At 44.7% G+C, this 27739-nt stretch overlaps 2 protein-coding genes across 2 annotated transcripts in view; one reads left to right on the forward strand and one right to left on the reverse strand.

Annotated features, from left to right (window-relative positions):
* The window catches only part of phf21ab (PHD finger protein 21Ab), a gene marked incomplete at its 3' end in the record, with an annotated part of 65701 nt that extends 57477 nt beyond the window's left edge, over positions 1-8224 (reverse strand). The window contains exons 1-5 of the mRNA XM_080002996.1: positions 8206-8224; positions 4930-5028; positions 4128-4160; positions 3896-3961; positions 649-798 (exon numbers count right to left, since the gene is read on the reverse strand). Coding sequence (XP_079859122.1) covers positions 649-798; positions 3896-3961; positions 4128-4160; positions 4930-4986 — 306 coding nt within the window. The 5' untranslated portion in view covers positions 4987-5028; positions 8206-8224. The remainder of the gene's footprint in view (positions 1-648; positions 799-3895; positions 3962-4127; positions 4161-4929; positions 5029-8205) is intronic.
* Positions 8225-9617: 1393 nt separating this feature from the next.
* The window catches only part of dgkzb (diacylglycerol kinase, zeta b), a gene marked incomplete at both ends in the record, with an annotated part of 85127 nt that continues 67005 nt past the window's right edge, over positions 9618-27739 (forward strand). Inside the window, 2 exons of the mRNA XM_080002997.1 lie at positions 9618-9623; positions 9995-10155. Coding sequence (XP_079859123.1) covers positions 9618-9623; positions 9995-10155 — 167 coding nt within the window. The remainder of the gene's footprint in view (positions 9624-9994; positions 10156-27739) is intronic.

Raw genomic sequence — 27739 nt, forward strand, 5'->3', positions numbered from 1 at the left:
CCGGATAGCCCAAGGCATTGTCTTGATATAAATCTGTGGAATTCCAGGCTCTCCAGAGCTTTATGGAGACACCCTGCTATCTTTGGGCAATTGGACGACTATATAGGCAACCCACGATTGGCCATCTGGGTTTTTTATTTGTTGTTGTTTTGGTCGATATTTATCCTTTTATTTTGCTAATTGAATGACCTGTAAAGCGCAATTCAAAGTGTGCGCAAATATGAACTGGTATTCCGCGTCGATACTTTAACCGTGCCTGGTGCTTTTCTCCCCATCTGAAGAAACAGACAAAAAGAGGAAATAAATCACCTTAAAACCCATTTCCAGGTCATTCTGAAACGGGCTCTCTCTTTCTTTCTTCCTTCCTATGGTTTGGTTCAGTTTAGTTCAGATATTGGAGGAACAACGCACCGAGCGCACTCAGACACACACCTCTTACCAGGGAGTGGGCAGCCAGTCCCAGGGGAGCTGCAGCCGCCGCCACCTTCTCCTCCGGGGAGTAGAGACGGAGATGGGCTTTCTCCGGGATAATTACACAATTTCATCCTTTTATTCTTCTATCCTATTGGTGTATCGGGGGCCCGCGAGGAATCTGATCTAGTAACATCATCACACTGAATGATTCTGTGGTTGTGTGTGTGTTGTGACCTGTTGCAGTACTGCGCCCAGCTGGCCGGTGGGGCTGTTCAACAGGTTGGCCTGCTTATCGCCTCCTGCTGGTGGACTCTGTAGCTGCAGCTTGTTCTCTGGTTCCTGTTTGACTAGTAGCTCTTTTCTCAGCTGTTCCACAACCTTTTTCTGTAACAGGAGAAAGAAAGGTTGATCTACTGTTCACTATTCATTTGAGTGTTCACGATTCACCCTACTATTCACTATTCACCCTACTGTTTACTATTCATCCCATTGTTCACGCAGCTGTTTACTATTCACCCTACTGTTTACTATTCACCCTACTGTTTACTATTCACCCGACTGGTCACTATTTACCCTACTGTTTACAATTCACCCCATTGTTCACTCGCTGTTTTCGATTCATCCTACTGTTTACTGTTCATCCCATTGTTCACTCAGCTGTTTACTATTCACCCTACTGTTTACTATTCACCCTACTGGTCACCCTACTGTTTACTATTCACCCTACTGTTTACTATTCACCCTACTGGTCACCCTACTGTTCACTATTCACCCTACTGTTTACTATTCACCCTACTGGTCACCCTACTGTTTACTATTCACCCTACTGTTTACTATTCACCCTACTGGTCACCCTACTGTTCACTATTCACCCTACTGTTTACAATTCACCCCATTGTTCACTCGCTGTTTTTGATTCATCCGACTGTTTTCGATTCATCCTTCTGTTTACTATTCATCCTTCTGTCCACTATTCATCCTTCTGTCCACTATTCATCCTTCTGTCCACTATTCATCCTTCTGTCCACTATTCAACCTTCTGTTAACTCTGCTGGTCACTATTCAACCTACTATTCACTCTGAACAGTAGGAGGTGTTTGACTGTAGGGGGCTGAGACTTGTTTTGGACCACCTCACACTTCCTTCACACACCATTTTCTGGATATTAATTCACAAGAGTTAATGGGTCGGTTGAAAGTAAATTGACATGAACAAGTTGGAACAGGATGAAGGAGCGAACAATTTCCAAACTCAAAGAAGTGGATTGGTAAATAAACTACGATACTGTAGTAATTTTGGCTTAAGAAATGGTGAAGGATATTTTCCCCCCAAAAAAGTTTTGAATTTGTGATGTTGAGAGCCACCAAAATTACCAACACTAGTACTACAACTAATCTCAGTCAGCATTCTCTGTGCACACTGGATTTCAACCAGTAGATTGTAGTCAGCCACACTTACCATCTGTAATGGCGATGTGATCACATTTGTAAACAAAGGTTAATATGATCACCAGGATGAATGTGTCATTAGTGTTAACAGTCATATTTCAATTAACAGATAACTCTTCATGACACTTCCTGTTTGTATAGCAGCTAGCGTGGTGCTAGCGCGCTTCAGCCTCCATCTTGAGACTTTTACAGACATTGTCTGCAATTTGTTATTTGTCCTCATCATTGAAGACCTCTAATTCAGAGTGGCTGCAGTCGTGTCAATTCTAAAGATGTGAGTGGATTATGATGTGTTACAGTTAAAGTTCAATCTTTACAGCATGATGCTTGGCTGTGTGACATTTATCCATACGTGAAGATAAGACTTCAGGACAGTTTAAATGCAGGGTTGTCAACAATTTACAAGTTTTATGCAAGGAAAATAAACTGGTGCATTCCCCTTAATAAAGTCTGCAGAATCATTCTGAAATGTTTTTTTCTGAGGGGAAAAAAGAGATAGTATTACATCTGACACACAACTTAAGTTGCTACTAAATTACTCTTTAGGCTACTTGTCAGAAGGACGTTATTTTTATGATATTATGTATGTTTATAGTATGCATTGTTACATTATGTTTTATAATAACTAATTTCACTCATATTTAAAGTTATTATTGCATTATTATATTAAACTTGTTTGATTTAAAGTTATATTACACATATTTGATAATAGAGATGGGACTGATCCAATATCGGTATCGGGTGGTTAGGGTTAGATCGTCATCACTCAACGGATATCAGACTCAAGTCACAGATCCACGTGCCGATCTGAATTCCATTCCATGGCTTGTGCCGGACCATGAACTCCTGTTTTATTTCGCTAATTTAATGGTCCTCGAGAATAACAGTGAAACACAGTAAAACAAATCACCGGATGAAGATTAAAAATGACACAGTTTGCCGGTTGCATCCGGTTTAAAACCAAAATCATCGCCATATTGCATATACAGTGGCCGCTAAATCGGCCACTGTATATGCTAAATCAACAACAGAAAAAGCGAGCACCTAATTCACAAAGCACCAGCAAATGCTGAAATGCACCACTAACTGCACTGTCACGCAAATAGCGTCTCGATGTGCCGGGGCTATTTGCGCGTATTTAAATTATGCATGCATTTGGTGCAAAATTGGCCCCTTTCTATGCAAATGAGCCTCGTTGCAAATAGTGTCCAATTCACAAACACCAGCGCTAATAGACAACACGCAGTTAGAGTGAAGCTATTATCGTCTGCAGAGACCAAAGAAAAGAAGGCAAAAAAGGCAGTGCTGCGTGATCGTCTTCAGAGAGCTGGTGCAACTGAAGTGCGTTTATAAGGGGTGTCATGCCCAGTTTTTCCAGTGATCTGTAAATTATATTTTGACATTATTATTACTGTCACGGCATCTGTCGATAGGGGAATGTGCAGCAGTCTGTGGTTTTCAAAAGGCACTCCAAAAGCAACTTGAATAATTTATTGTACAAAAAAGACAAACACTGACAAAAACAGTTCTATAATTCCTATTAACCTCAAAAGATAGCGAAAAAAAAACAACTAAAAGTTATAGGGAATAGCGATAAACCTCAGAACCATGGACAGCTCCGCAGGTCGTTCCCTTTTACATACAATGACCCAGATCTTTGTAGACCAAAATATATAAAAAAATCAATCATCATCAATAAGTCATCATTTATACATTGTAATATTAAGATTCAGTGAGAACTAGAATTTCTTAAATAATGTGTGTATAGATAGATTAGATAAATATAATCATACTAGTTAAATGTTTTATAGTCACTGCACATGAAGCTAAAAATGCTAAGTAAAACCCAGGGTCCCCACCCCGCTGCACATCTCCACATAACAGGGTCTTTCCCCGGGGGTGTGGGGGATACCAGGGTTAACAGGTGACCCCGTCAAATAAATACATAAACCAAAAATGTATATTTAGGGTTAGGGTTTTTATTATATATATATATATATATAACGATGAAAAATCATATTAAAAGGTGGTACCTGCTTCTCGCTGAGTGCTGTAATTTTGGCCTGAAGCTCATGGAGCTGCTTCTTCAACTCAGCGTTCTGCAAGAAAAAAAACATTCCACTGGCTGAGCAGACAGACAGGAAGAGAAAGAGCAGCAAACAGACAGAGATACAGCGAAGCAGACAGACAGGCAGGAAGACAGACAAACAGGGACAGACAGAGTCAAACAGACAGGCAAAGAGAATGCCAGGCAGAGTGACAGACCTGTGGGTCCTGTTTCATCTGAGCAACCAATTTCTGTGGACAGAGATCAGAGATGGGATGTCAGAGAATGTGTGAAAAGGTGTCTATGGTCAGGTCAGTGGGTGTAGTCAGTAGGTCAGGTCAGTGGGTATGGTCAGTGGGTGTAGTCAGTGTGGTCAGTGTGTGTGGTCAGGAGGTCAGGTCAGTGGGCATCGTCAGTGTGTGTTGTCAAGCTCCCGAGAGACTAAACACCAAAACACACAAAATAAAAATCAATGTAGGAAGGAAAAGGGAGAAAACAAAGTGAGAATCTTCTATCAACAGGAGCAGGTGAAGATGAAGACAACCTCCAAACATTCCTACGCTGTGGGAGGAGTTAGGCTCGCAGCGCGCACATATTTGTAAAAGTGTGTAGACCACCGAGCCCTGGGACGCTCAGGATACTTTTTATGATAAAACCTTTGTCGTTGGTATCAATCGTTTTACAAAAACCATGGTTGTGGAGCAGAAAGATACCTCGTAGCATTTTAACCAGAACCAATCTGTTTCTGTGGACGACAAGTTCAAACAAACAATATTAAAGTGGATCATGACATTTGTGGACCTTCCATGCGGTGATGATGATGTCATGATGACTTGCTTCTACACCAGAGAGAAGGCTCAACTTGAAGAAACTTCTTCAGCTCCTTCATTCTCAACTATTTCAGTAAACGATGCATCTAATGCACAGGAGCTCAGGTTTGGATCTAGCGACATGGTGTAAAGATAAAATCATTTCATAATATTTATGCTATCAAAGCGTCAAGAGGTGGGCTAGACTCACCTGGTGGATCTGGATCTCAACCTTCAGGGCCTCTTGTAAAGTCTGCAACTCCATCATGGATCCAGTCAGTCTGACTGCTGCACCAGGGCAACTCTCAGCCTACACACACACACAAATTCTTTGGATACGTTGAAACCTTTAAATATCTGTGTCCTGCTGACAACTACTACTAACCTATTTTTTTTTATAAAAGGTACTTCATTTTACAGAACAGAGCTCTGTATCAGCTAGTACTTAAAAGTTGATGATATGCCCCGATACTAATGTGTATACTGGGTTAGCATCCAGACTGTCATAGTAAACACAGAGACTACATTGCATTCAGTTTTCTAATTATTTGAGGAAAATTAGGTTTATATGGAGTGGCTGTTTAAGGGTTAAGCAGAGTTTATGCTTCTGCAAAGGTAAATGGAAACAGAAAATAAAATGTGACAGATAGACGAGGGACTTGCGGATGAGGTTTCAAAAACTGATTTCTATTTACATATCCATATTATTTAGCTGTGAAGTTTTATGTATATGTATGTGACAAATAATCTCTTGAACTTGAACTTGAAATAAAGTTAGGAAAAAACAAATACAACTGATTTCTACTGTTTTCTGTACATTATGGGTTACTAAATGCGACACTGCCCCCCAGAGGACATGTAACGTTCTACACAAAAATCTGTACCAATTTAAAAGCAAATAGCCACGACAACGTCTCCAAACGACACCGTTGCGTTCACGACATGCAGACAGTGAAGCAGGATCCAGCCTTCACACCTCCTTGAAAGCTGCACATCTGTCTGACGTTAAAGTCCCTGTAAAATGATTTGTTTCTCAACACATAATATATGTTGGAAGGTAATTGCTTAAAACATGTGAAAAAACTGGACGGTGTGGAACTGAATTGTGGAGTTGTTTTCGTTGTTTCTCACCATTTTTTGTGGTCCGGATCTTTAGGGCGGGCCAAAATCATAGGCTTCGTTCACACTGCAAGCCTTAGAGCTCAACTCCCATTTATTGTTCAGATCTCATTTTTTTGTTTGTTTTTGTGTTTTTTGGGGGGTTTTTTTATGTGGTCAATATCAGCTTCCAGTGTGAACGGGTCACGGTCCTGAACTGACCGACAGGAGTAACAAAGACGTCACATGTAGCATGCTGTTGTACCAAAGTAAACATGACAGGCAAATGCCTTCCAGAGGCTGTCAGGTGGGAGAGTGCTTATTTGTTTTGTTCAATTAGGACATTTAGTCAAATAAAATACATCCAAAATAAAAACACAATGTGCGCCCTGATCGCTCCCTCAGAGGACACACACAGACACACACACACACACTTAGATCCGGTGCTATTGATAAAACCTGGTAAGCGTGGTCGGTCTATTGATCTATTCTTTTTTTATACGCTGCTAACAGTGGAGGTGCCACGCTGTGCCTCCCTCTGCTCACCAGTCCCTAAGTCGGAGGCGGAATTCCGAGTTTATTCTGAAAACACAGGAGTTTGGGGAATGCGTGACCTTAATACTCCTTTATCGTAGATATAGTTCATATATCTATCCAACCCCTCCCCGGGTCCGTGATAATAATTAACATCACATCCATCCATATTCAATATTTTCACAGTATCAAAATATCCCCATCACCCCCTTCCCCCCCGACCATACTTTGGACCACAGAGATGGTCCGACGGAGCTCATTCACTGCGTGCACAGAGGATCTACAGTATGTACACGTATGCGTGCAACAGCGAGAAGGCAGATGGAGGATTTGGACATGGTTGTGCGTTTGGCGTGGATGGTGATTAAGTTGCAACTTCAACGGTACCGACAATGCACACGGCTGTGATGGGTTACCCGCAATCGGGGCGCCAAAACAGTGTGTTTTTAATTCAGGTGTAGGTTATTAAAATGTACATCTGCTTATGGAAGGAAAGCATGCATAATAGGGACACTTTCTCCGGGACTATCTCCCAGATCAACCCCCTCTCCATGCTTTATGCACAGAAAATAATCTTAAAATAATCTTAAGGAGTCTACGAGTCGTGCCCCGTTCCTTCGTGCCCCGTCTCCACACTGATCCTAATTATTTTATTTGAAGGAACGGGGCACAGTGATCGGGGCGCACAGAGAGTCCATGTCCAGACGTGGACGATTCACACCTATAAAAAAAAGATTTCTCTTATTTATAATTCCTCATTGAAAAGTTATTCCTGTGCATTTTGTAAGCTTCTGTTTTATCCTGTTATTGTAATGCACAATAACTGACTGGTGAACGGGAGATCCTTTCCGCACGCATGTTTCGTTAACATCCACACGCAACTTGTGATCCGTTCTCTGTGATCCAGCATTAAAGGTTCACCTTTTCTCCAAAGAAAACAAATACAGAGTGCTTTTATTGTAGATGAATTCATTGTAATGAATGAAACCAAAAGAAACGCGGTGGGCAACTGTGCGCAATGGGAACACTTTCAATAACTGCATCATTGATATAAAATTTTGGATACCACTCCAGCCAACCTGTATCTGATTTAGGACCACATATGAAAGTGGCCCAAAGATTCCATGTGATTTGTGCTGTTCACACTGTCATGAACAAAAAAAATCAGAGTAACATATGAGCAAAATAAATAATCGAATTTGGGTCACTTTTTCCTGCAGTGTGAACATAGCCATTCTTGGCATTGCCCCACCTCTAATACTATACAAACACCAGGTCCGACCGTCAGAAACTGAGCATTAGTGGTGAAAAAGTCTAGGCTAACAACCCAGAGTTTGGGATAAAATTCTTTTTTATGAATAAACACCTGGAGTAAACCTGTCTTCAGGGAGACTGAACTCATGCCACGGACACCCAGAATAAAAGAGAACCGTCCCATTGGCTATGCAGCGTTTGGTTTCGTTAGAGTTAGCTGCATGCTAGGAGGCCGTAGCACCCCTACCTGGGGAGGAGCGAGTAGGGTGCACCAGAGAGCAGGGAGTCCTGCAGCCAGACAGCGGCGCTTAGAGGTGATCAACTACAGACACAGGACTGGGTTCATCAGGTCAGGTTCATGGAATTTACTTACTCCAATTTAAACATTTAACACGATTGGATGTGGTTTTACCATCTTCAGTGAACACGCCCCCAGTTTTAGAACAGAGGGAACTGCTTTTCTTCACAACTTTTGAAACATATTTTTAAATACTTGATTTTTTTTAATCATTAAAATTTGGCTGGCTGGTTAAAGACACATTCATTAGTGTGACAAACTCAAAACACATTTATTTTTGTTTTAAATGAAAGATGTGTTTACCTTTCCACCCTCTCCAGTTGGAAGACCATCCAACTGAAGCATTAAAGAGCCGCTGGAAGAAACACAGGACAACCATTAGGAACTTTAGATGGAAAGGGAGCTAAGAGTGAAGGTGCTTAAAGGGACATTCCACTGCAGACCTATAGTAAACTTCTGTAACAGAGGAAGGTGTAAATGTTTAAGTGTCACTTTGTGGCCAAAGAGAAGAAGAAACAGCAGGGGGCACTCTGCTTGGAAGAATTACAGCAGGCCAGAGAAATATCACTAGTTTAGGGCCTTTATACCATTGGACTGTCTCCTAGCTCCTAAACAGTCTTCCAAACTGTCCCCTAGGTCCTGGGCAATGTCCTAAACCATAACCTTACCCCCTAATCTGCCTCATAAATCCTAGACTGTCTGTGGACTCACTGCAAGCTAATTTAATGATGTAGAGCAGAAACCTTTCTAATGATAGAGAAGGGATGTAGAGTGGAATGTCCCTTTACTGGGAGTTCTGAGGGTTATGGGACTCACCACCTGACTGAGCAACGCGTCTCCAGCCCTTTGTACGTCCCTGCAATACAGACCAACACATACCATCAAAGACCCAACATGGATCCATCAAAGACCCAACATGGACCCACCGCGGACTCAGCACGGACACACCGCGGGCCCAGCACGGACCCACCGCGGGCCCAGCACGGACCCACCGCGGACCCACCGCAGACCCAACACGGACCCACCTCAGACCCAACACGGGCCCAACAGGGACCCACCGCGGGCCTAACAGGGACCCACCGCGGGCCTAACAGGGACCCACCGCGGGCCCAACATGGATCCACCGCGGGCCCAACATGGATCCACCGCGGGCCCAACATGGATCCACCGCGGGCCCAACATGGATCCATTACAGAACCAACATGGACAACATTACAGACCCAACATGGACAACATTACAGACCCAACATGGACAACATTACAGACCCAACATGGACAACATTACAGACCCAACATGGACAACATTACAGACCCAACATGGACAACATTACAGACCCAACATGGACAACATTACAGACCCAACATGGACAACATTACAGACAGGCGGATAAGGCGGGTCCATCAGTCAGAAAGGTCAGAGAAGGCCAGACCCAGACAGTCCCACATCAGTAGTTCTGTCCAGAGTTCTGAACAAGCTGGTAACAGACGAGAAGAAGGAACCACATCTCACATCACCAAATATCCAACTGGAACTAACTTTTCCTGCTGTAACAGTATTATTTGATGCATTAATCCCAGAAGCATTCTCCTGCTTTCGGAACAGACTGATGCTCTGAGAAGAAAGTCAACCCGTGGCCCGTGTCTTGATACTTCCAGGAGCGGTCCGCGGCTCTGTCACGTTCTATGGTTTTACACAAGGTTCATCAGAAAGCCCAATGGAGGTAAAATGGAGCTTCGTCCAAGTTTTATCGGATTAAACAGATGTTGTCCAGTCTTCATGCAGCTCCATTTTGAGCTGAGAAGCTTCACACAAACACAAAAAGTTTAGCTCAGAAATCCTGGAAATATCTGTTCCATCTCCGGGAAAAAGCAGCTAGTTAGCACCTAGCACCAGCACCTAGACTTAGCTCCAAGGCTACTGCTCCGTCCCGTTAGCCCGACAACATCACATTTAATAAGATGCTGTTTAATACGGTAACATTTAATAAGATGCTGTTGAATACGGCCATATGTATAAAGAGACCATTTAATACGGGCATATTAGATAATAGAGCGCTATCCCGCTGAGCTCACCCGGTCCCCACCGCGGCAGAAAGAAGCGGCGGAGGCCCCGCACGGAGCTGGATCCAAGTTAGAACGGGCCTCCCCGGTTCCTCCACCCAGAGAACAGAGCTACACCCTCCCTACACGCAGGCTACACCCAGAGCAGCCTTCAACGCCCTCCGTGTTGCTGGCCGCGGCTCGGTGCAGAAGGTGAAAGTTAAAACACTTTACTCACGGAGCTGTTTCGGTGTTAAACCCGGAGGGAGCAGCCCGAGCCCCGCTGCGCTGCCATGCAGAGCCCGGTCCGGAGCGGAGCGGAGCGGGACGGGACGGGTCGGGTCGGAGCCGCGGGACGGAGCCGCGGGACGGAGCCGCAGGACAGAGCCGCAGGACAGAGCCGCGGGACAGAGCCGCGAAGCGTCGATCAAACTGGCTCAATGTTTGATTTGATTAAACAGTTTGATCACAATTCTGCTAAAAGACAAACTGAGAAACAAGAACTCACAGCCGCAGCACCGCGGATCACTGCGCCGCACGGAGCGACGAGAAGGGGCCGGAACTGCCCTGAGACAGGCTCCAGAGCCGCTTTGGTGCTTTAATCTTTTGATTAAAGTTTTGATTCCGAGTAAAGTTACTTCGCTGCCGCTAATCGGCACTGGAAGTCCTGCGGAAACGGGTTCGAAAAACGGAACTACTTTCTGTGTCACTGCGGCGAATTAATTTCACTTTGCCTAAGGAACAGCGGTGCTGCGGCTCCATTGCCTAGGGAAAAAACCCGGATGGAGAGAAGCACTCCTCCATCCATCCGCCCGTCCATCCACTCCTCCATCCATCCACCCATCCACTCCCCCATCCATCCATTCACTCTTCCATCCATCCATTCACTCCTCCATCCCTCCATCCCTCCCTCCATCCATCCATCTATCCATCCATCCACCTCTCCATAATCCATCCACTCCTCCATCCATCCATTTCTCCATCCATCCACCTCCCCATAATCCATCCACTCCTCCATCACCCCATCCATCTCTTATCCATCCACTCTTCCATCTCTCCACCCATCCACTCCTCCATCCATCCATCCATCCATACCTCCAGCAGATTCTTTATCACAATTATATTATAGAGCCTTTCATTTCATCCATCCATCCACCTCTCCATCCATCCACTTCACCATCCATCCATACCTCCATCCCTCCCTCCATCCATCCATCCATCCATTCCTCCTTCCATCCATCCATCCATCCATCCATCTCTCCATCCATCCCTCCCTCCATCCATCCACTCCTCCATTTCATCCCTCCATCCAGCCACCTCTCCATCCATCCATCCCTCTCTCCTCCTGCTCCTCCTTTATCTTATCCTAGATTATTATTATTATTATTATTATTATTATTTTCTTCTTCTTCTTTCGGCTGCTCCCGTTAGTGGTCGACACAGCGGATCATCTCCTTCCAATACCTTCTGTTCTCTGCATCTTCCTCCCTGACACCACCCGCCTGCATATCCTCCCTCAGCACCTCCATCAAGCTTCTCTTTGGCTTCCTCTTTTCCTCTTGCCTGGCAGCTCCACCCTCAGCCTCCTTCTCCCAATGTAACTCTTATGTCTCCTCCACACGTGTCCAAACCATCTCAATCTGGCCTCTCTCACTTTTCCACCAAACTGTTCAACCTGAGCTGTCCCTCTAATGTCCCCATTCTTAATCCTGTCCATCCTTGTCCCTCCCAATGAAAACCTCCACATCCTCAACTCTGCCACCTCCACCTCATCCACCTGCCTTTTTGTCAGTGCCACCGCCTCTAAACCGTACAACATGGCTGCTCTCACTACCGTCCTGTACACCTTCCCCTTCTATAATAATAATAATAATAATAATATATATATTATTTTATTATTATTTTTTTTAATAACTCTGCACTCCAACATCTTAGAGCAGATTCTTTATCATGATTATATTATAGAGCGTTTCATTTCATCCATCCATCCACCTCTCCATCCATCCACCTGACCATCCATCCATTCCTCAATCCATCATCCATCCATCTCTCCATCATCCATCCATTCCTACATCCATCCTTTCCTCCATCCATCCATCTCTCCATCCACCCATTCCCCCTTTCATCCATCTCTCCATCCATCCATTCCTCCATCCATCTATCCATCCATCCATTCCTCCATCCATCTATCCATCCATCCTTTATTGCAGGCCCGTTGGCATTGCACTCCAATGCCTCCCCCCCCCACACACACACACACACACACACACACACACACCTGTAACCAATGCGTAACGGAGAGGGGGCAATCCAAGTAAAAAAAGTGTGTTTACACCACTGCTCTACACTTTCCTGATTTACGAGTCCTCAGTCTAAAATGAATATTACATTGAAAATAACTGTCGGAGAGTATTTATTTTGATTTAAAGTGTTTCATGTTTAACCCTGGGGGTTAAACATGAAACACCAGCGGAAGCTGCTATGCCGCAAGTCACCACCAGGGAAGCAGTCGAGCTGCAGCAGAGCTGAGGCCGGAAGTGTATGCGCGCTGTTTCCTGTGCTCGGTGGGCGGGGTCCAACGTCACATGACGTCAAATAGTTCCACTGACCCGTATTTGTTAACGTATTATTCACACTTTGTAAATGTATATGTGCATTTCTGTCAATTAAATCCTATTATTATTATTATTGTTACTACTATAATTATTGCTGTCTCTTGCATATTTTTGTTAAGGCTGGGGTTAAGTTATTTGTGAAATTTGTGAAATGAAATTTAATTGTTATCAATGTATTACATTATTGAAAGTAATTGAATGATTAATTAAAATTATATATATTCACCACACACACACACACACACACACACACACTACATAATTACATTTATTTAATTGATCAACGGTAACTGCCAATTCTTAGTCAAAGCTTTTCAATACCCCTGTTTTGCCAGTAGATGTCATGATGATCCTGAGTATTCTCAATTCTTCTCGAAGGATATTATAGAAGTCTTTTGGCCTCTTTATTTCAATGGAAATACATTTTGCATTTGGTAACTCAATGTGCAATGTGGCAACGCAATAATCTATTCCGTTTGAATTATTTTGATGAGTGGATCATGTCACTCCAGGTCTCACATCTTTAAACTGGCTTCCTGTTGTCAAAGTGTTGATTTCAAAATATTACTGTTGGTTTATAAAGGACTGAATGGTTTAGAGCCAAAATAGATTTCTGATCTTCTGCTGCGTTATGAACCATCCAGACCTCTCAGGTCGTTTCTGTCTAAACTAAACATGGAGAAGGTTCACTTTTTATACACCACATTTCTGGAACCAGGTCCCAGAAAACTGCAGCTCTACTGCAACTCTCACCTCTTTAAAATCAAGGCTGAAGACTGTTCTGTTTGTCGCCCTTCTTCTTATCCAAATCTGCAGCTTTTGATTCATTTCTTGCTCTGCACTGTAACTTTTAATTTATTTTATTTCTTAACTTTATAATGTGTTCTTCCTTTTACAACGTGTTTCTTTTGCACTGCGCATTCTATGTATTGTATTTTCGTTTTACTTTATGCATTCTATGTCCTCTAATAATGTTTTCCTTGGCACTTTGTCTTAATGCTTTTTATGTTTTATGTGAAGCACTTTGCATTGCCTTGTTGAAATGTGCATGACAAATAAACTTAGAAGAAGATTCGATTATTTTATTCATCACACACACACACACACACACACACACACACATACTTTCATACATACTGTATATGCAGTGAATGTCTTTACAACACGTCTCTTTATTCAAATGAAAACGCGTTTCGCTGCTGACGCTTCAACGTGCCAGCGAAGCAGCGCCGCCAGTCACGTGTCACAACCTGTCAGTCCTCTCATCAAGGCAGGTCCCCACGCGCATTCCGGAAAACCCGCCCCCTACTCTCCCTGTGATTGGCTAACTCTGACCCAAAGCGCGTCAACGGAAGTTCAAAATGCCTGATCGTCACGTGACTCCGACTTCATATTTCTAGGAATCGTTTTTCCAGCATCCCAGCAATTTGAACGCGTAAATAAAGAGAGGGAATTGCGATTATTTGTGTAATTAGTTGTCAATAAATGCATTGATTTACAATATTTTGAGTAATATTTATAGAGCACACCGACATGCCAATGTAGTTGCCTCAACATGTCAGTATATAAGTGTTACCTGCCTTGTTTTAATTGGTTAAAGAGCGTGTTACTCTTGTTTATTGTTTTGAATATTGTTTGAATAATATTCTTAAACTTAAGACATTCTGCGTTGGATCGGGACAGTGGATTGTGTAATGGACAGAGAGTGATCTCTGGTCCACTGTGCGTCCCGTAAACAAAACAATAACTGTCACTTATACTGCAGATATACTTATGTTATTTAGAGGGGCATGGCACCCAGGCGGCAGTTAGATTCAAATGTCAAATAGAGACTTTTGGTTTGGTTTTAGAAATAATAGCCTGGTTCTCTCTGCAGGTGTCATGATCCTTCCCCTGCCCTGTTCCTGTCTGTCTCCCTCTAGCGCCCCTATATATCCATAGGGCTCTCTGTCTCCCTCTAGCGCCCCCCTTTCTCTCTGTCCCTCTCTGGCTCCCCCTGTCTGTGTTTCATGTCACCTCAGTTCCCGGTCTCCACACACCTGTCCCCAGTCTGTATCACACCACCTGCCTCCACTTCCCTCGTCACTCCATTTGTACTTAACCTGGTGCTCTTCACTCTGTCTGTGTCAGTTGTGCTTGTTGCCTGTCTCTTCTGACTAGGTTGCTGCCTGCACGGTCCACGTTCCTGCCTGCAATGCGATAGTGGCGCCGCCCCTTGCGGTCGTCTGCGCAGGCGCTCCGGTCGACTTCGCACATTTTAGTATTTTTCGCTTTTTATCATAATGTCCGCAAACAAAGCATTGGCAGTTATCTCTTACGGCCGGGATGCACTCGTGGATATAAAAACCTCCCTAAAAGAACAACTTTGGGACTTTTTATCCGTGGAACTAGAGTGGCCGACTGAAATTTTACGCGTGAACACTCTCCTCAACAACAACAACAACAACAACAACAACAAAAATAGAGCGGCTGTTCCACGAGCGGGCCCACGGAGAAAGCACTGTGGTAAACGAGACAGCATTCAGGTCAGAATGAGGACACAACCTTACCGTCCACCTCTGCCAAGCATCCTTCTTGCCAACGTTCAGTCTCTGGAGAACAAGATGGATGAACTCGAGCGAGGATTAAATTCCAACAGGACACCAGAAGCTGTTGCGTCCTCTGCCTGACGGAGACATGGCTGAACCCACAGGTGCCGGATGAAGCCAATAGCCAAGCCGGGTCCTTCTCCGTGTTCTGCGGCAACAGATCGGGGGAGTCGGGGAAATCCAAAGGTGGAGGCGTCTGGCTCATGGTAAACAACCGCTGTTGTAACCCCAACAACACCAAGTCTCTCTCTCGCTACTGCTCGCCGAACCTGGAACAGCTGACAATCTTATGCCGTCCAGTTTATCTTCCCCAGGAATTCAGCAAAGTCATCATTACAGCCGTTTATATTCCACCGCAAGCGGACACCGACACAGCACTATCGGACCTGTATGATATGTTATGCAGATTTCAAAACAAACATCCCGACGCGCTTGTGCTGGCGAGTGGGGACTTTAATAGGGCAAACCTTCAAAAAGTTCTGCCTAATTTCCACCAACACATCTCGGGTGCCACCAGGGGAGATAGAACTTTGGACTTATGCTACACACCTTACAAGAACGGATGCTTTCGGGAAATGAGATCACACCACGATTTCGCTGGTTCCCATTTACAGGCCTCTGATCGTGTGAGAATTGGTGGTGACGAGGGAAGTGAAGCGGCGGACGGACCAATCAGAGGTTGCACTTCAGGATGCTCTGACTGACGTAGACTGGGACATGTTCCAATCAAGTTAACATTACATTTTTTTTTTACATTTAGTCATTTTAGCAGACGCTTTTATCCAAAGCGACTTACAATTGTTCAAACACCGACGGACGCAGCCATCAGGAGCAATTAGGGGTTAATTGTCTTGCTCAAGGACACTACAGCATGCTAGCAGGAGGAGCCTGGGATCCAACCAGCAACCTTTAGATCACTAGACCACCAGCTCTACCGCCTGAGCCACCATCCCAGTTAAAGTGATGTCAGTGAGTTTACGGACGTACCGGTGAGCTTCGTGGCTAGGTTAGCGGACAGCATCGTTCCCACGGTGAAAGTTCGGATATTTCCAAACCAGAAGCCATGGGTTGATAAATCCATCCGCTGCGCTCTGAATGCTCGCACGGCCGCTTACGACGATCCTGTATCCGGAAATATAGACAATTACAAAATCGCATCATACAGTCTGCGGAGGGCGGTGAAGGACGCAAAACAAAGACTGTGGAGCTACAGATGGAGCAATGGGACCCCAGACACTTGTGGCAGGGGCTGCTGACGATAACAAACAACAAGAGCAGCTCCTCCCCAGCCACAAGTGTGGACACCTCCCTCGCCAACGAACTGAACTCCTTTCATGCACGGTTTGAGTCTGGCAACAGCACCGCAAGCTCACCAGCTAATTGGAGTTACACCGCTTGGGATGAGCGCGCATTCTGTGTCAGAGCATGACGTCAGGAGGGCTCTGATGCGGGTGAACACCAGGAAGCTGCGGGCCCAGATGACATATCTGGATGAGTACTGAAGACCTGTGCTAACCAGCTAGCCCCGGTGTTCACTACAATATTCAACATCTTCCTGGCTGAATCACTGGTCCCGTCCTGCTTCAAGAGGTCCACTATCATTCCTGTCCCGAAGATCGCCTCTCCTGCCTGTGTGAATGACTACCGTCCGGTGGCCCTCGCCTCAGTGGTCATGAAGCGTTTTGAGAGGCTGATTTAAGGATTATATCTACACCTCCCTATCCCGCACCTTGGACCCATTGCAGTTCGCGTGCCAGCCGAACAGATCCACGGATGACGCGGTCTCCCAGGTACTGCACATCATGCTTACGCACCTGGATGGCCGGAAGGGGGCCTATGTGAGAATGCTGTTCATCGATTATAGTTCAGCTTTCAATGCCATAGTCCCCACCAGACTGGCTGTCAAGCTGAAGGAGCTCGGACTGAATGCTCCACTGTGTGCCTGGATCCTGGACTTCCTCTCAGCCAGGCCCCAGGTGGTTAGGGTGGGGAAGCACACGTCCAGCTCCCTCACTCTGAACAAAGGATCCCCCCAGGGCTGTGTCCTCAGCCCCCTACTGTACTCCCTGTACACACATGACTGTGTGGCCAGGTCCAACTCCAACACAATCATCAAGTTTGCTGACGACACTGTTGTCATGGGCCTGGTCACCGACGGCGATGAGAAGGCCTACCGTGAGGAGGTGACTGACCGACACTCTGGTGCCAGGACGACAGCCTCCACCTGAACGTCAGCAAATCTAAGAAGCTGATTGTGGACTTTAGGTGTGGAGTACAACCGAGGATGCACGCGCCCTTTGTGATTAATGGGACTTCTGGCGACAGGGTGAGCAGCTTCAAGTACCTGGGAGTCCACATCACAGAGGATTTAACATGGGCTTTACAAACAGACACTCTGGTGAGAAAGGCGAGGCAGCGTCTTTACCACCTCAGGCAGGTGAGGAAATTCCAGGTCTTGGTGAGGATCCTCAAGACCTTCTACTGTGGAGCAGTGGAGAGCATCCTGACAGGCAACATCACTGCCTGGTTTGGGAACTGTACTGCTCAGGACAGGCGGGCCCTGCAGAGGGTGGTACGTTCAGCTGAACAGGAACTACCCTCCCCTCCCTGCAGGACTTATACACGAGGAGGTGTAGTCGCAGAGTCCACAGGATCATGAAGGATCCTCACCACCCCAACAACGGACTGTTCCAGCTGCTACGGTCAGGCAAGCGCCTCCGCAGTCACACAGAGAGAAAAGAAACTGAGATGGAGTTTTTTCCCGCAAGCCATAAGAACTGTCAATGCTGACCTCACCAGGGGTCCTCACTGAGCCACACACATAGGCTCCACTACCTTACTGTACTGTATGTAGCATACTGTACCGCATACTGTGTCACTGTTCAGCGTTGTTCGGTGTTACCGTATTGCTGCGCCGTACTGTTGTATACTGTATATCTCATGAACACTACCTCACTTTATTCACATGCCACCTTAATGCACATATCTGTATATACATAATTAGCCTATCCTATATACATAAGTCTATCCCATATACATAAGCCTATTCCCTTTATCTATTCCATTTTATTTTGTTTTATTCTATATATTTTGATTTTATTCTATTGTATTCGACTTATGCATTCATTTTTAGGAATCAGTTAGTTGGTCAAGTAGAAATTCTTAGGTAGCTACTGTGTTCAGTCTAGGACATGTGTGTAATCACCGGGTGCGTTGCATTGACATTTCACTGCATATATGTATGAAAGTATGTATATGTATGTGATGAATAAACCTCTTGAATCTTGAGGATCAGCTCTGAGCCCTTTCTTGTTTGCAATGGAGATGGACAGGTTAACAGATGAAATCAGGCAGGAGTCTCAGTGGACTATGATGTTCGCGGATGACATTATGATCTGTAGCGAGAGTAGGGAGCAGGTTGAGGAGAGCCTGGAGAAGTGGAGGCATGCATTAGAGAGAAGAGGAATGAAAGTCAGCAGGAGTAAGACACAATACATGGGCCTGAATGGGAGGGAGGGCGGAGAAAAGCTGAGAATGCAGGGAGTGGAGGTGGAGAAGGCGGATGAGTTCAAGTACTTGGGGTCGACCATCCAAAGCAGTGGAGAGTGTGGGAGAGAGGTGAAGAAGAGAGTACAGGCAGGGTGGAGTGGGTGGAGAAGAGAGTACAGGCAGGGTGGAGTGGGTAGAGAAGAATGTCCGGAGTGATGTGTGACAATAGTTCCAGCAAGAGTGAAGGGGAAGGTGTACAGGACGGTCGTGAGAGCAGCCATGTTGTAGGGTTTAGAGGCGGTGGCACTGACAAAAAGGCAGGTGGATGAAGTGGAGGTGGCAGAGTTGAGGATGTGGAGGTTTTCATTGGGAGGGACAAGGATGGACAGGATTAAGAATGAGGACATTAGAGGGACAGCTCAGGTTGGACAGTTTGGTGGAAAAGTGAGAGAGGCCAGATTGAGATGGTTTGGACACGTGTGGAGGAGAGATGAGAGTTACATTGGGAGGAGGAGGCTGAGGGTGGAGCTGCCAGGCAAGAGGAAAAGAGGAAGCCAAAGAGAAGCTTGATGGAGGTGCTGAGGGAGGACATGCAGGCGGGTGGTGTCAGGGAGGAAGATGCGCAGAACAGAAGGAATTGGAGGCAGATGATCCGCTGTGGCCACCACTAACGGGGGCAGCTGAAAGCAAAAGAAGAAAAGGAAAAGAAGATCGATGTTGATAATTATCACGATATATATATCAAATAATAATAATAATTATAATTTCAATGCTCAATTTACAGTTAAGTGTATTCTCATGGATTTACCTTAAACACTGAATAAATGAAATAAAATATATGTAAACTAAAATAAATAAATAATAAATAATATATAAATATATCAGGGCTGCACTTATTCCTCTATTATCCCATTCGAAATTGTATGCTTTTAATTTTTAATATTCAAACTTTTAAAAATGTTTATGCTTAGATTTAGTGGGGAGGGGGCTTACACACGGTTCGGCAGCTCCGATCAGAGCAAACTTTTCTCTAAAAAAGGCAAATAAAAACTCTAGATGAATTTAATTGACTCCGTTTGGTGCTGATTGCAGATCGCTCCCGAAAAAACCCACCCGCCTTCTCACGGCCTGGTGGCAAATATCGTGCGGGTGAGGGCTTTCCGTCGGCGATGGTCGGGGTTATTTCCCACTTTCATCACCACATCGATGGAATTACTGGACATTGTGGGCAAAGGCACACTTTCCCTTGGACACTGAAACAGGAGGAGAGAGAGACGCTCGGTGCGTTGTGCGTCTCCGCCACATGGACTTTGCACAGTGACTGGATTATTTCTCTCTTCTGTGCGTTCACTGTGCAACAATCTGGATCAACTGACCGGTGAGTGGAGGAAGTACCGGCACACCTGCTGTACGATTGGCTGTTCGTGTCACATGGTTGTTTCTCTTCTTTACGATTGGCTGTTTGTGTCACGTGGTTGTTTCTCTTCTGTATGATTGGTTGTTGGTGTCGCATGGTTGTTTCTCTGCTGTAGGATTGGCTGTTTGTGTCACATAGTTGTTTCTCTTCTTTACGATTGGCTGTTCGTGTCACATGGTTGTTTCTCTTCTGTATGATTGGTTGTTGGTGTCGCATGATTGCTTCTCTGCTGTACGATTGGCTGTTTGTGTTGTGTCTTTGTAGGTAGATGAAAACAGACTCTGTATCGAAATGTATCAAAAAAGTCTCATAAGATTTTATCGTAAAAATAATCTAGGTCGTTTGATCAACCAGCCCTACCATGAAATACGAAGAATGTTGTGGTATTTCTGTGATTAATTACCATTTCACGGCTTCTATTTTTCAGACGCCTCGCTGGATCATGAACACATCAGTTACAAATTTCAAAACTCATGTCATGAGTTTTGGTGGATTAATGTTTTTTCATATTTTTCATGAATCCGGCAAAGTAATGGGGACTACGGAGATAAAAAAAATCAATCTAACAGAAAGTAAGAAAGTACATAAATACAGTATATACACAGACGCCGAGTTTGTCTCTAACCACTACAGAGCAACGGAGTCGACACCGCACACTGGACACGGTGCCAATGTACATTCTGAATCAGAACATTTACAGTAAATAATATAATAACGTCATAAAGCATCTTCCTGTGAATATAATTTATAGTAAACAATATGATGACATCATCAAGCGTCTTACTGTAAATACCATTTACAGTTAATAATATGATGACGTTGTAAAGCGTCTTACTCTGAATCTAATTTATAGTTAATAATGATGACGTCAAAGCATCTTACTGTAAATATTATTTATAGTAAATAATGATGACATCAAGCGTCTTACTGTAAATATCATTTATAGTAAATAATATGATGATGTCATAAAGCATCTTACTGTAAATCCCATCTTGTTTATTTTGTTTATGAACAGTGACATGTCAGTCAAGCAGGACTAGCTGAATATTTTGGGTCAAAGGTTTTTCTCTAATATCTGCTCCATTTCTGGATCGATTTGGATGAAATTTAAACCACAAGATCATTGTGACATACTGGTTTCTACGACACTTCAACTGTGTTCATAGTTTGTGTCGTTGTTGTGTTCCAGATTCCTTTAGCCTGGTTGGACATATTTTGGTGTGAAATACATTCGATGGTCTCTGTGATACTGATAAAAATGTTATTGGTTTTTCACTCATTTCTGCACCGTATGTGGATCGATTTAGATGAAACTTCAACCAAAAGGTGTTTGGACATACCAGTTCAAACAAGACAACCATGTTTGTAGCTTCTCTAGTTTGATATTTCAAAATTCAGAGAATATTCCCGGAATAATAACATCGGGATGGAGCCCTAATTAAGCAGGAAGCAGAGGAGTTTTCAGGTTCCTTGAGTTTAATAAATGATTAAAAAGCTCTCTTTGTCGACTGCAAGGTGGTGCTGCAGCCAACACAACACATCTGAAGGGTGGGAATTCAATATTATCAATATCAGTCATTAGACATCTTGGTTTTGGTGTCAAGTCCTGGTTCTAAGGTTCCTGCTTCACTATTCTATAATTTTGACTCTTTATCACCATATTTCATTATTACTCATTATTACTTTCTAATGAGTTTTGAAAGAGCATCAAAACCAATGTCGCCATGTTGGAACGCCTGCAGTAGGACGCAGTAGAGGTTTTCATTTCATTTATTTGACCTGTATTTTAGTGGGTGGAGCAGAAAGCAACACGTGACTGAAAAGATAAAAACAAACAGACTGTAAAACAAAATGACATTTAGAGGTCAAACTCTCTCTCTAAAACCATTCAGAGAGACGCGCTCCTGGAGTGTCAGGGTATTCTGCAGCTCATTCCAGAGGACTCAAACTATTTGTAACTTTCGACTTTTTTGTTTTTTGCACAGACACATGCGTCTCCATTCGAGGCTCATGGAGTGATCAGAACACGTTGCCGGTCAGGCTGCAGCAGAAGAGCACATCACTTCACTTCCTTTCTGATGAATCACATCCCTCTCTCAACCAATCAGAGCTCACATCCCTCTCTCAGCCAATCAGCGCTCAAATCCCCCTCTCAGCCATTCAGAGAGCTCAAATCCCTCTCTCAGCCAATCAGAAAGCTCACATCCCTTTCTCAGCCAAACATAGTTCGCGTCCCACTTTCAGCCAATCAGAGAGCTTGCATCACTCTCTCAGCCAATCAGCGCTCACATCCCTCTCTCAGCCATTCAGAGAGCTCAAATCCCTCTCTCAGCCAGTCAGAGAGCTCACATCCCTTTCTCAGCCAAACATAGTTCCCGTCCCACTTTCAGCCAATCAGAGAGCTTGTATCCCTCTCTCAGCCAACCAGAGCTTACATCCCTTTCTCAGCCAACCAGAGATCACATCCCTCTTTCAGCCAATCAAAGACCTCACATCCCTCTCTCAGCCAACCAGGAGTTAGGATATTTGATGGAGGGCTGGGCAGAGAAAAAGAAGGGAGAGCCACAGAGATGAGTGGAGACATAAAAGCGTGAGGAGAGAGAAATTAAAAGAAGAGTAAAGAAGCAGAGAAGAGGGAAGGAAGGAGAAGATCAGCACTTCCTGTTTGACTTCACCTGGTGGGGCGCCAGCTGCATGACAACCAACGAAGAAGAGAAGTTGTGCCATGCAGCGGAGCCACGATGAAGATAAGGCCTCCTCCTCTTCCTCGTCCACAAGGCGGTTCTCTGCTCTGAGGATGTTTTGCAGCAGGTCAGTTGGTTCTTCTTCTGCAGTATGTGTTCACCACTTCCTGAGGGCATGTGAGAATAACGTGAAGATGAACCCAGCGCTGGATGATGTCACAGCACACACATGACCTCACAGAAAGTTTCCATTTACTTCAATGTGATAATTGAGAAAACCTCAGCAGATGTGAAATATATTGTGTAAAATGATCTGATCATATTTTTTTAGGATTTATTATTTATTGTTATGAATTCTTCCTAAAAGTTCAAAGCATGTTGATCAGGTGACTCAGAGCGCTGGGTCGTCTCATTTTAGAAACTTGCAGCTGATCTGACGTTCATTTTTAGGCTCCGTCGGGGAAATGTCCCTCTAGAGAGGAACATGAATCTGCAGATTGAAACAGTGGAGGGAGGGTGGATGGAGGGAGAGAAGGAGAGGAGGAGCGAGGAGACAAGGAGAGAGGAGGAGGGAGGAGAGAGGTAGAAGGATGAGAGGAGTGAGGGAGGAGGGGGTGATGAGGGGAGGAGGAGAGAGGGAGGGGGGGGAGAAGGAGGTAAAGAGGAGAAGGGGAAAGGGAGGAGAGAGGGAGGGGGAGGAGAGGTGGAGGTGAAGAGGAGGAGGAGAAAGGGAGGAGAGGAGGAGAGAGGGAGGGGAGGAGAGGTGGAGGTAAAATAGAGAAGGATAAAGGGAGGAGAGAGGGAGGAGAGGATGAGAGAGGGAGGGGAGGAGAGGTGGAGGTGAAGGAAAAAGGAAGGAGAGGAGGAGAAAGGGAGGAGAGGACGAGAGAGGGAGAGGATGAGAGAGGGAGGGGGAGGAGAGGTGGAGGTGAAGAGGTGAAGGAAGAAGGGAGGAGAGGAGGAGAAAGGGAGGAGAGGAGGAGAGGGAGGGGAGGAGAGGTGGAGGTGAAGAGGTGAAGGAAGAAGGGAGGAGAGGAGGAGAAAGGGAGGAGAGGAGGAGAGGGAGGGGAGGAGAGGTGGAGGTGAAGAGGTGAAGGAAGAAGGGAGGAGAGGAGGAGAAAGGGAGGAGAGGAGGAGAGGGAGGGGAGGAGAGGTGGAGGTGAAGAGGTGAAGGAAGAAGGGAGGAGAGGAGGAGAGGGAGGGGAGGAGGAGAGGGAGGGGAGGAGAGAGTTATTCTTCCTCAACAAATTTCTATTGTGATGTTTGATACTGACCAAACCCAAACACAGATTGGATATGATGTACGACATATATGCTACATATTAAATACCAGAGAATATATACTATATACTACATATATACTACATATTAAGTACTATATAATACATACTACATACCATATACTATATATTTAATACCACATAATACATACTACATACATATTACATATTAAATACTATATAAGACATACTACATACTATATGCTACATATTAAATACTATATAATACATACTACATGCTACATACATACTACACATTAAATACTACATACAATATGTTACGTACATACTACATATTAAATACTACATAATACATACTACATACTATATACACTACATACATACTACATATTAAATACTACATAATACATACTACATACTACATATTAAATACTATATAATACATACTACATACTATATACTACTACATACTACATATCATACTACATACTAAATACTACATATATACTAGATATGAAATACAATATAATGCATACTACGTATATACTTCATATTAAATAACATAATACAGACTACATACAATGTACTACATATATACTACATATTAAATACTATATAATACATACTACATACGATGTACTGCATAATATACATACAAATTATATATATTTAATAGTAGTATATAATATATACGTATATGTAGTATGTATGTAGTACATATTATATAGTATGTAATATGTATGTATGTATGTATGTAGTATATAGTATGTAGTATGTATTATATAGTATGTATGTAGTATGTATTATATAGTATTAAATATGTAGTATATCGTATGTTATTTGTATTATATAGAGCCACAGTGATCCTGAGCCCAATTACCTAGACCCAGTGCTGAGTGTGAGCTGAGTGTCATAGTATGTGTTCTATAGCATTTTATATGTAGTATGTATGTCGTACATCGTATGTAGTATGTATTATTTACATTTACATTTTACATTTTGTCATTAAGCAGACGCTTTTATCCAAAGAAACTTACAAGGGAGAATAACATTCAAGCTACATTGCGACAGAGACATTAGTGTAACAATAAATACTGCTAAGTAGTGCTAAGTAATTGTAGGTTAGGACAGGAGGTACTCACTGAACAGCTGGGTCTTGAAGTGCTTCTTAAAGACAAAGAGGGAGGTCCCTTCTCTGCTCATTTTTGGCAGCTCGTTACACCAACGTGGAACTACAAATGAGAATAGCCTGGATTGCCGTGGCTGTATGGCCGGCAGAGCCAGGCGACGCACATTTGACGAGCGCAGCATCTTGGGGGCAACATGTGCTCTTACAAGAGCATTTAAGTAGGCGGGAGCATTCCCAGCCATCACTCTGTAGGCCAGCATAAGAGACTTGAACTTGATGCGAGCGGCTACAGGTAACCAGTGGAGCTCGATGAGCAGCGGAGTGACACGTCCCCTCTTTGGCTGGTTGAACACCAGTCGCGCCACCGCATTCTGTATCATCTGTAGTGGCTTCACCGCACAGGCCGGCAAGCCTGTTATGAGGGCGTTGCAGTAGTCGAGACGGGACATCACCAAGGTTTGTAACAGCAGTTGAGTGGCATGTTGGGTCAGGTACGGCCTGACTTTTCGGATGTTGAGTAGTGCGAAGCGGCAGGACCGGGAGATGGCGGCAACATGGTCCGAGAATGTCAGTTGGTCATCAATAATGACACCAAGATTCCTTGCAGCCTTGGAAGGAACAAGAGATAGAGAGTCTATTTTAATATCAATGTTGTGATAAATACCTTGTTTGGCCAGGAAGACCAGCAGTTCCCTTTTGCCAGATTTAGTTGAAGATGATAATCCTTCATCTATGTGGTTATGTCAGCGAGACAATCCGAGATCCGCGTCGAGACAGTAGGGTCGTCGGGCGGGAAGGACAGATAGAGTTGAGTATCATCCGCATAGCAGTGATATGAAAAGCCATGTGAGCGGATGATCGGGCCCAGTGAGGTGGTGTATATGGCAAAGAGGAGGGGTCCTAGCACCGAGCCTTGGGGCACCCCTGTGGTGAGGTTGTGAGGCACAGACAGCTGGCCTCGCCATGTCACACTGAACGAGCGCCCAGTAAGGTAAGATTCGAACCAGGAAAGTGCACTGCCCGTTATGCCCATACTTGAGGGTATGGACAGGAGTATGCTGTGATTGACAGTGTCAAAAGCAGCTGATAAGTCTAGCAGAATGAAAACCGAGGATTTGGCAGCAGCTCTAGCAGTTTTTAAGGCCTCTGTCACAGACAACAGGGCTGTTTCGGTGGAGTGACCACTTTTGAAGCCAGATTGAAGTGTATCGAGAAGGTTGTTTCTTGACAGGTATTCTGTAACCTGTCTAGAGACCGCCCTCTCTAAGGTTTTGGAAAGGAATGGGAGGAGAGAGACCGGCCGATAGTTTTCTACTTGATTGGGATCGAGTGAGGGTTTTTTGAGCAGTGGTGCGACCCGAGCCGCTTTGAAAGCAGAAGGGAAAGTGCCGGAAGTTAGGGAAGAATTAATCATATGTGTGATTGCCGGGGTGATAGTCGGTGATATGGCTTGAAGGAGGTTAGATGGGATCGGATCTAGCAGACAGGTAGTAGGACGGCTACATGTTAGTAGTTTAGATACGTCACTTTCAGCGAGGGGGGTGAAACCAGGGAACGATGAGCCTAGGGCTGGAGAAGACAGGTTGTGAGTAAGTTGTTTAGTGAATTGGCTGCTGATGGCTGCCACTTTGTTAGTAAAAAAGGAGGCAAGGCAGTCAGCAGTGAGGTTAGTAGCTGGGGGAGGTGGTGGAGGGTAAAGCAGAGACTCGAAGGTGGCAAATAACTTATGTGTGTCTCTGGCACCGTTGATCCTATCGTTGAAGAAGGCCTTCTTAGCAGCAGTGATGCTGGAAGGGGGACACATGGGGACAGTAGCGGTAGAGCTGGTGGTCTAGTGATCTAAAGGTTGCTGGTTCGATCCCAGGCTCCTCCTGCTAGCATGCTGTAGTGTCCTTGAGCAAGACACTTAACCCCTAATTGCTCCTGATGGCTGCGTCCGTCGGTGTTTGAATAATTGTAAGTCGCTTTGGATAAAAGCGTCTGCTAAATGACTAAATGTAATGTAATGTAATGGAAGAGAAGGAGGACAGCAGTGTCTGGTAGCTTGTAAGATCTTCAATTGTTTTGGATTTGTGCCATTTCCTCTCGGCTGCTCTGAGGTCAGTGCGCGTTGTCCGGAGGGTCTCACTCAGCCAAGGGTGCAACTGGGTTGATCGAGCAGGTCTGGTGGATAGTTGACACAGGCTATTCAGACATGAGCTCAAGGTGGAGCAGAGGGAGTCAGTGGCATCATTAACCTGCAGAGAGGAGAAAGTGCCGTGGGGCGGAAGAGAAGAGGAGAGAACAGAGGAGAAGTGGGTGGGAGACAGGTTGCGGAGATTGCGGCGGAAAGTAACCATGGGTGGGGAGGTGGAGGGTTGTTTTGGTAGCTGGACATTGAAGTGGATGAAGAAGTGGTCAGAGAGATGAAGAGGAGTGACCCATAGGTTGTCCGTGGTGCAGCTCCGAGCAAGAATGAGATCAAGCTCTTTGCCAGCCTTGTGAGTCGGTGGAGTCGGGACCTGTCTTAGGTCGAATGAGCGAACCAAAGACAGGAAGTCAGCCGAGCTCGCACCGTCCAAGTGGATGTTCATGTCTCCGAGGACGAGCATGGGACACTCATGCTCAGGAATTGAGGACAGCAGGGTGTCAAGA

Source organism: Zeus faber (genome assembly GCF_960531495.2).
Source record: "Zeus faber genome assembly, chromosome: 6".
NCBI classification, from domain to species: domain Eukaryota; kingdom Metazoa; phylum Chordata; class Actinopteri; order Zeiformes; family Zeidae; genus Zeus; species Zeus faber.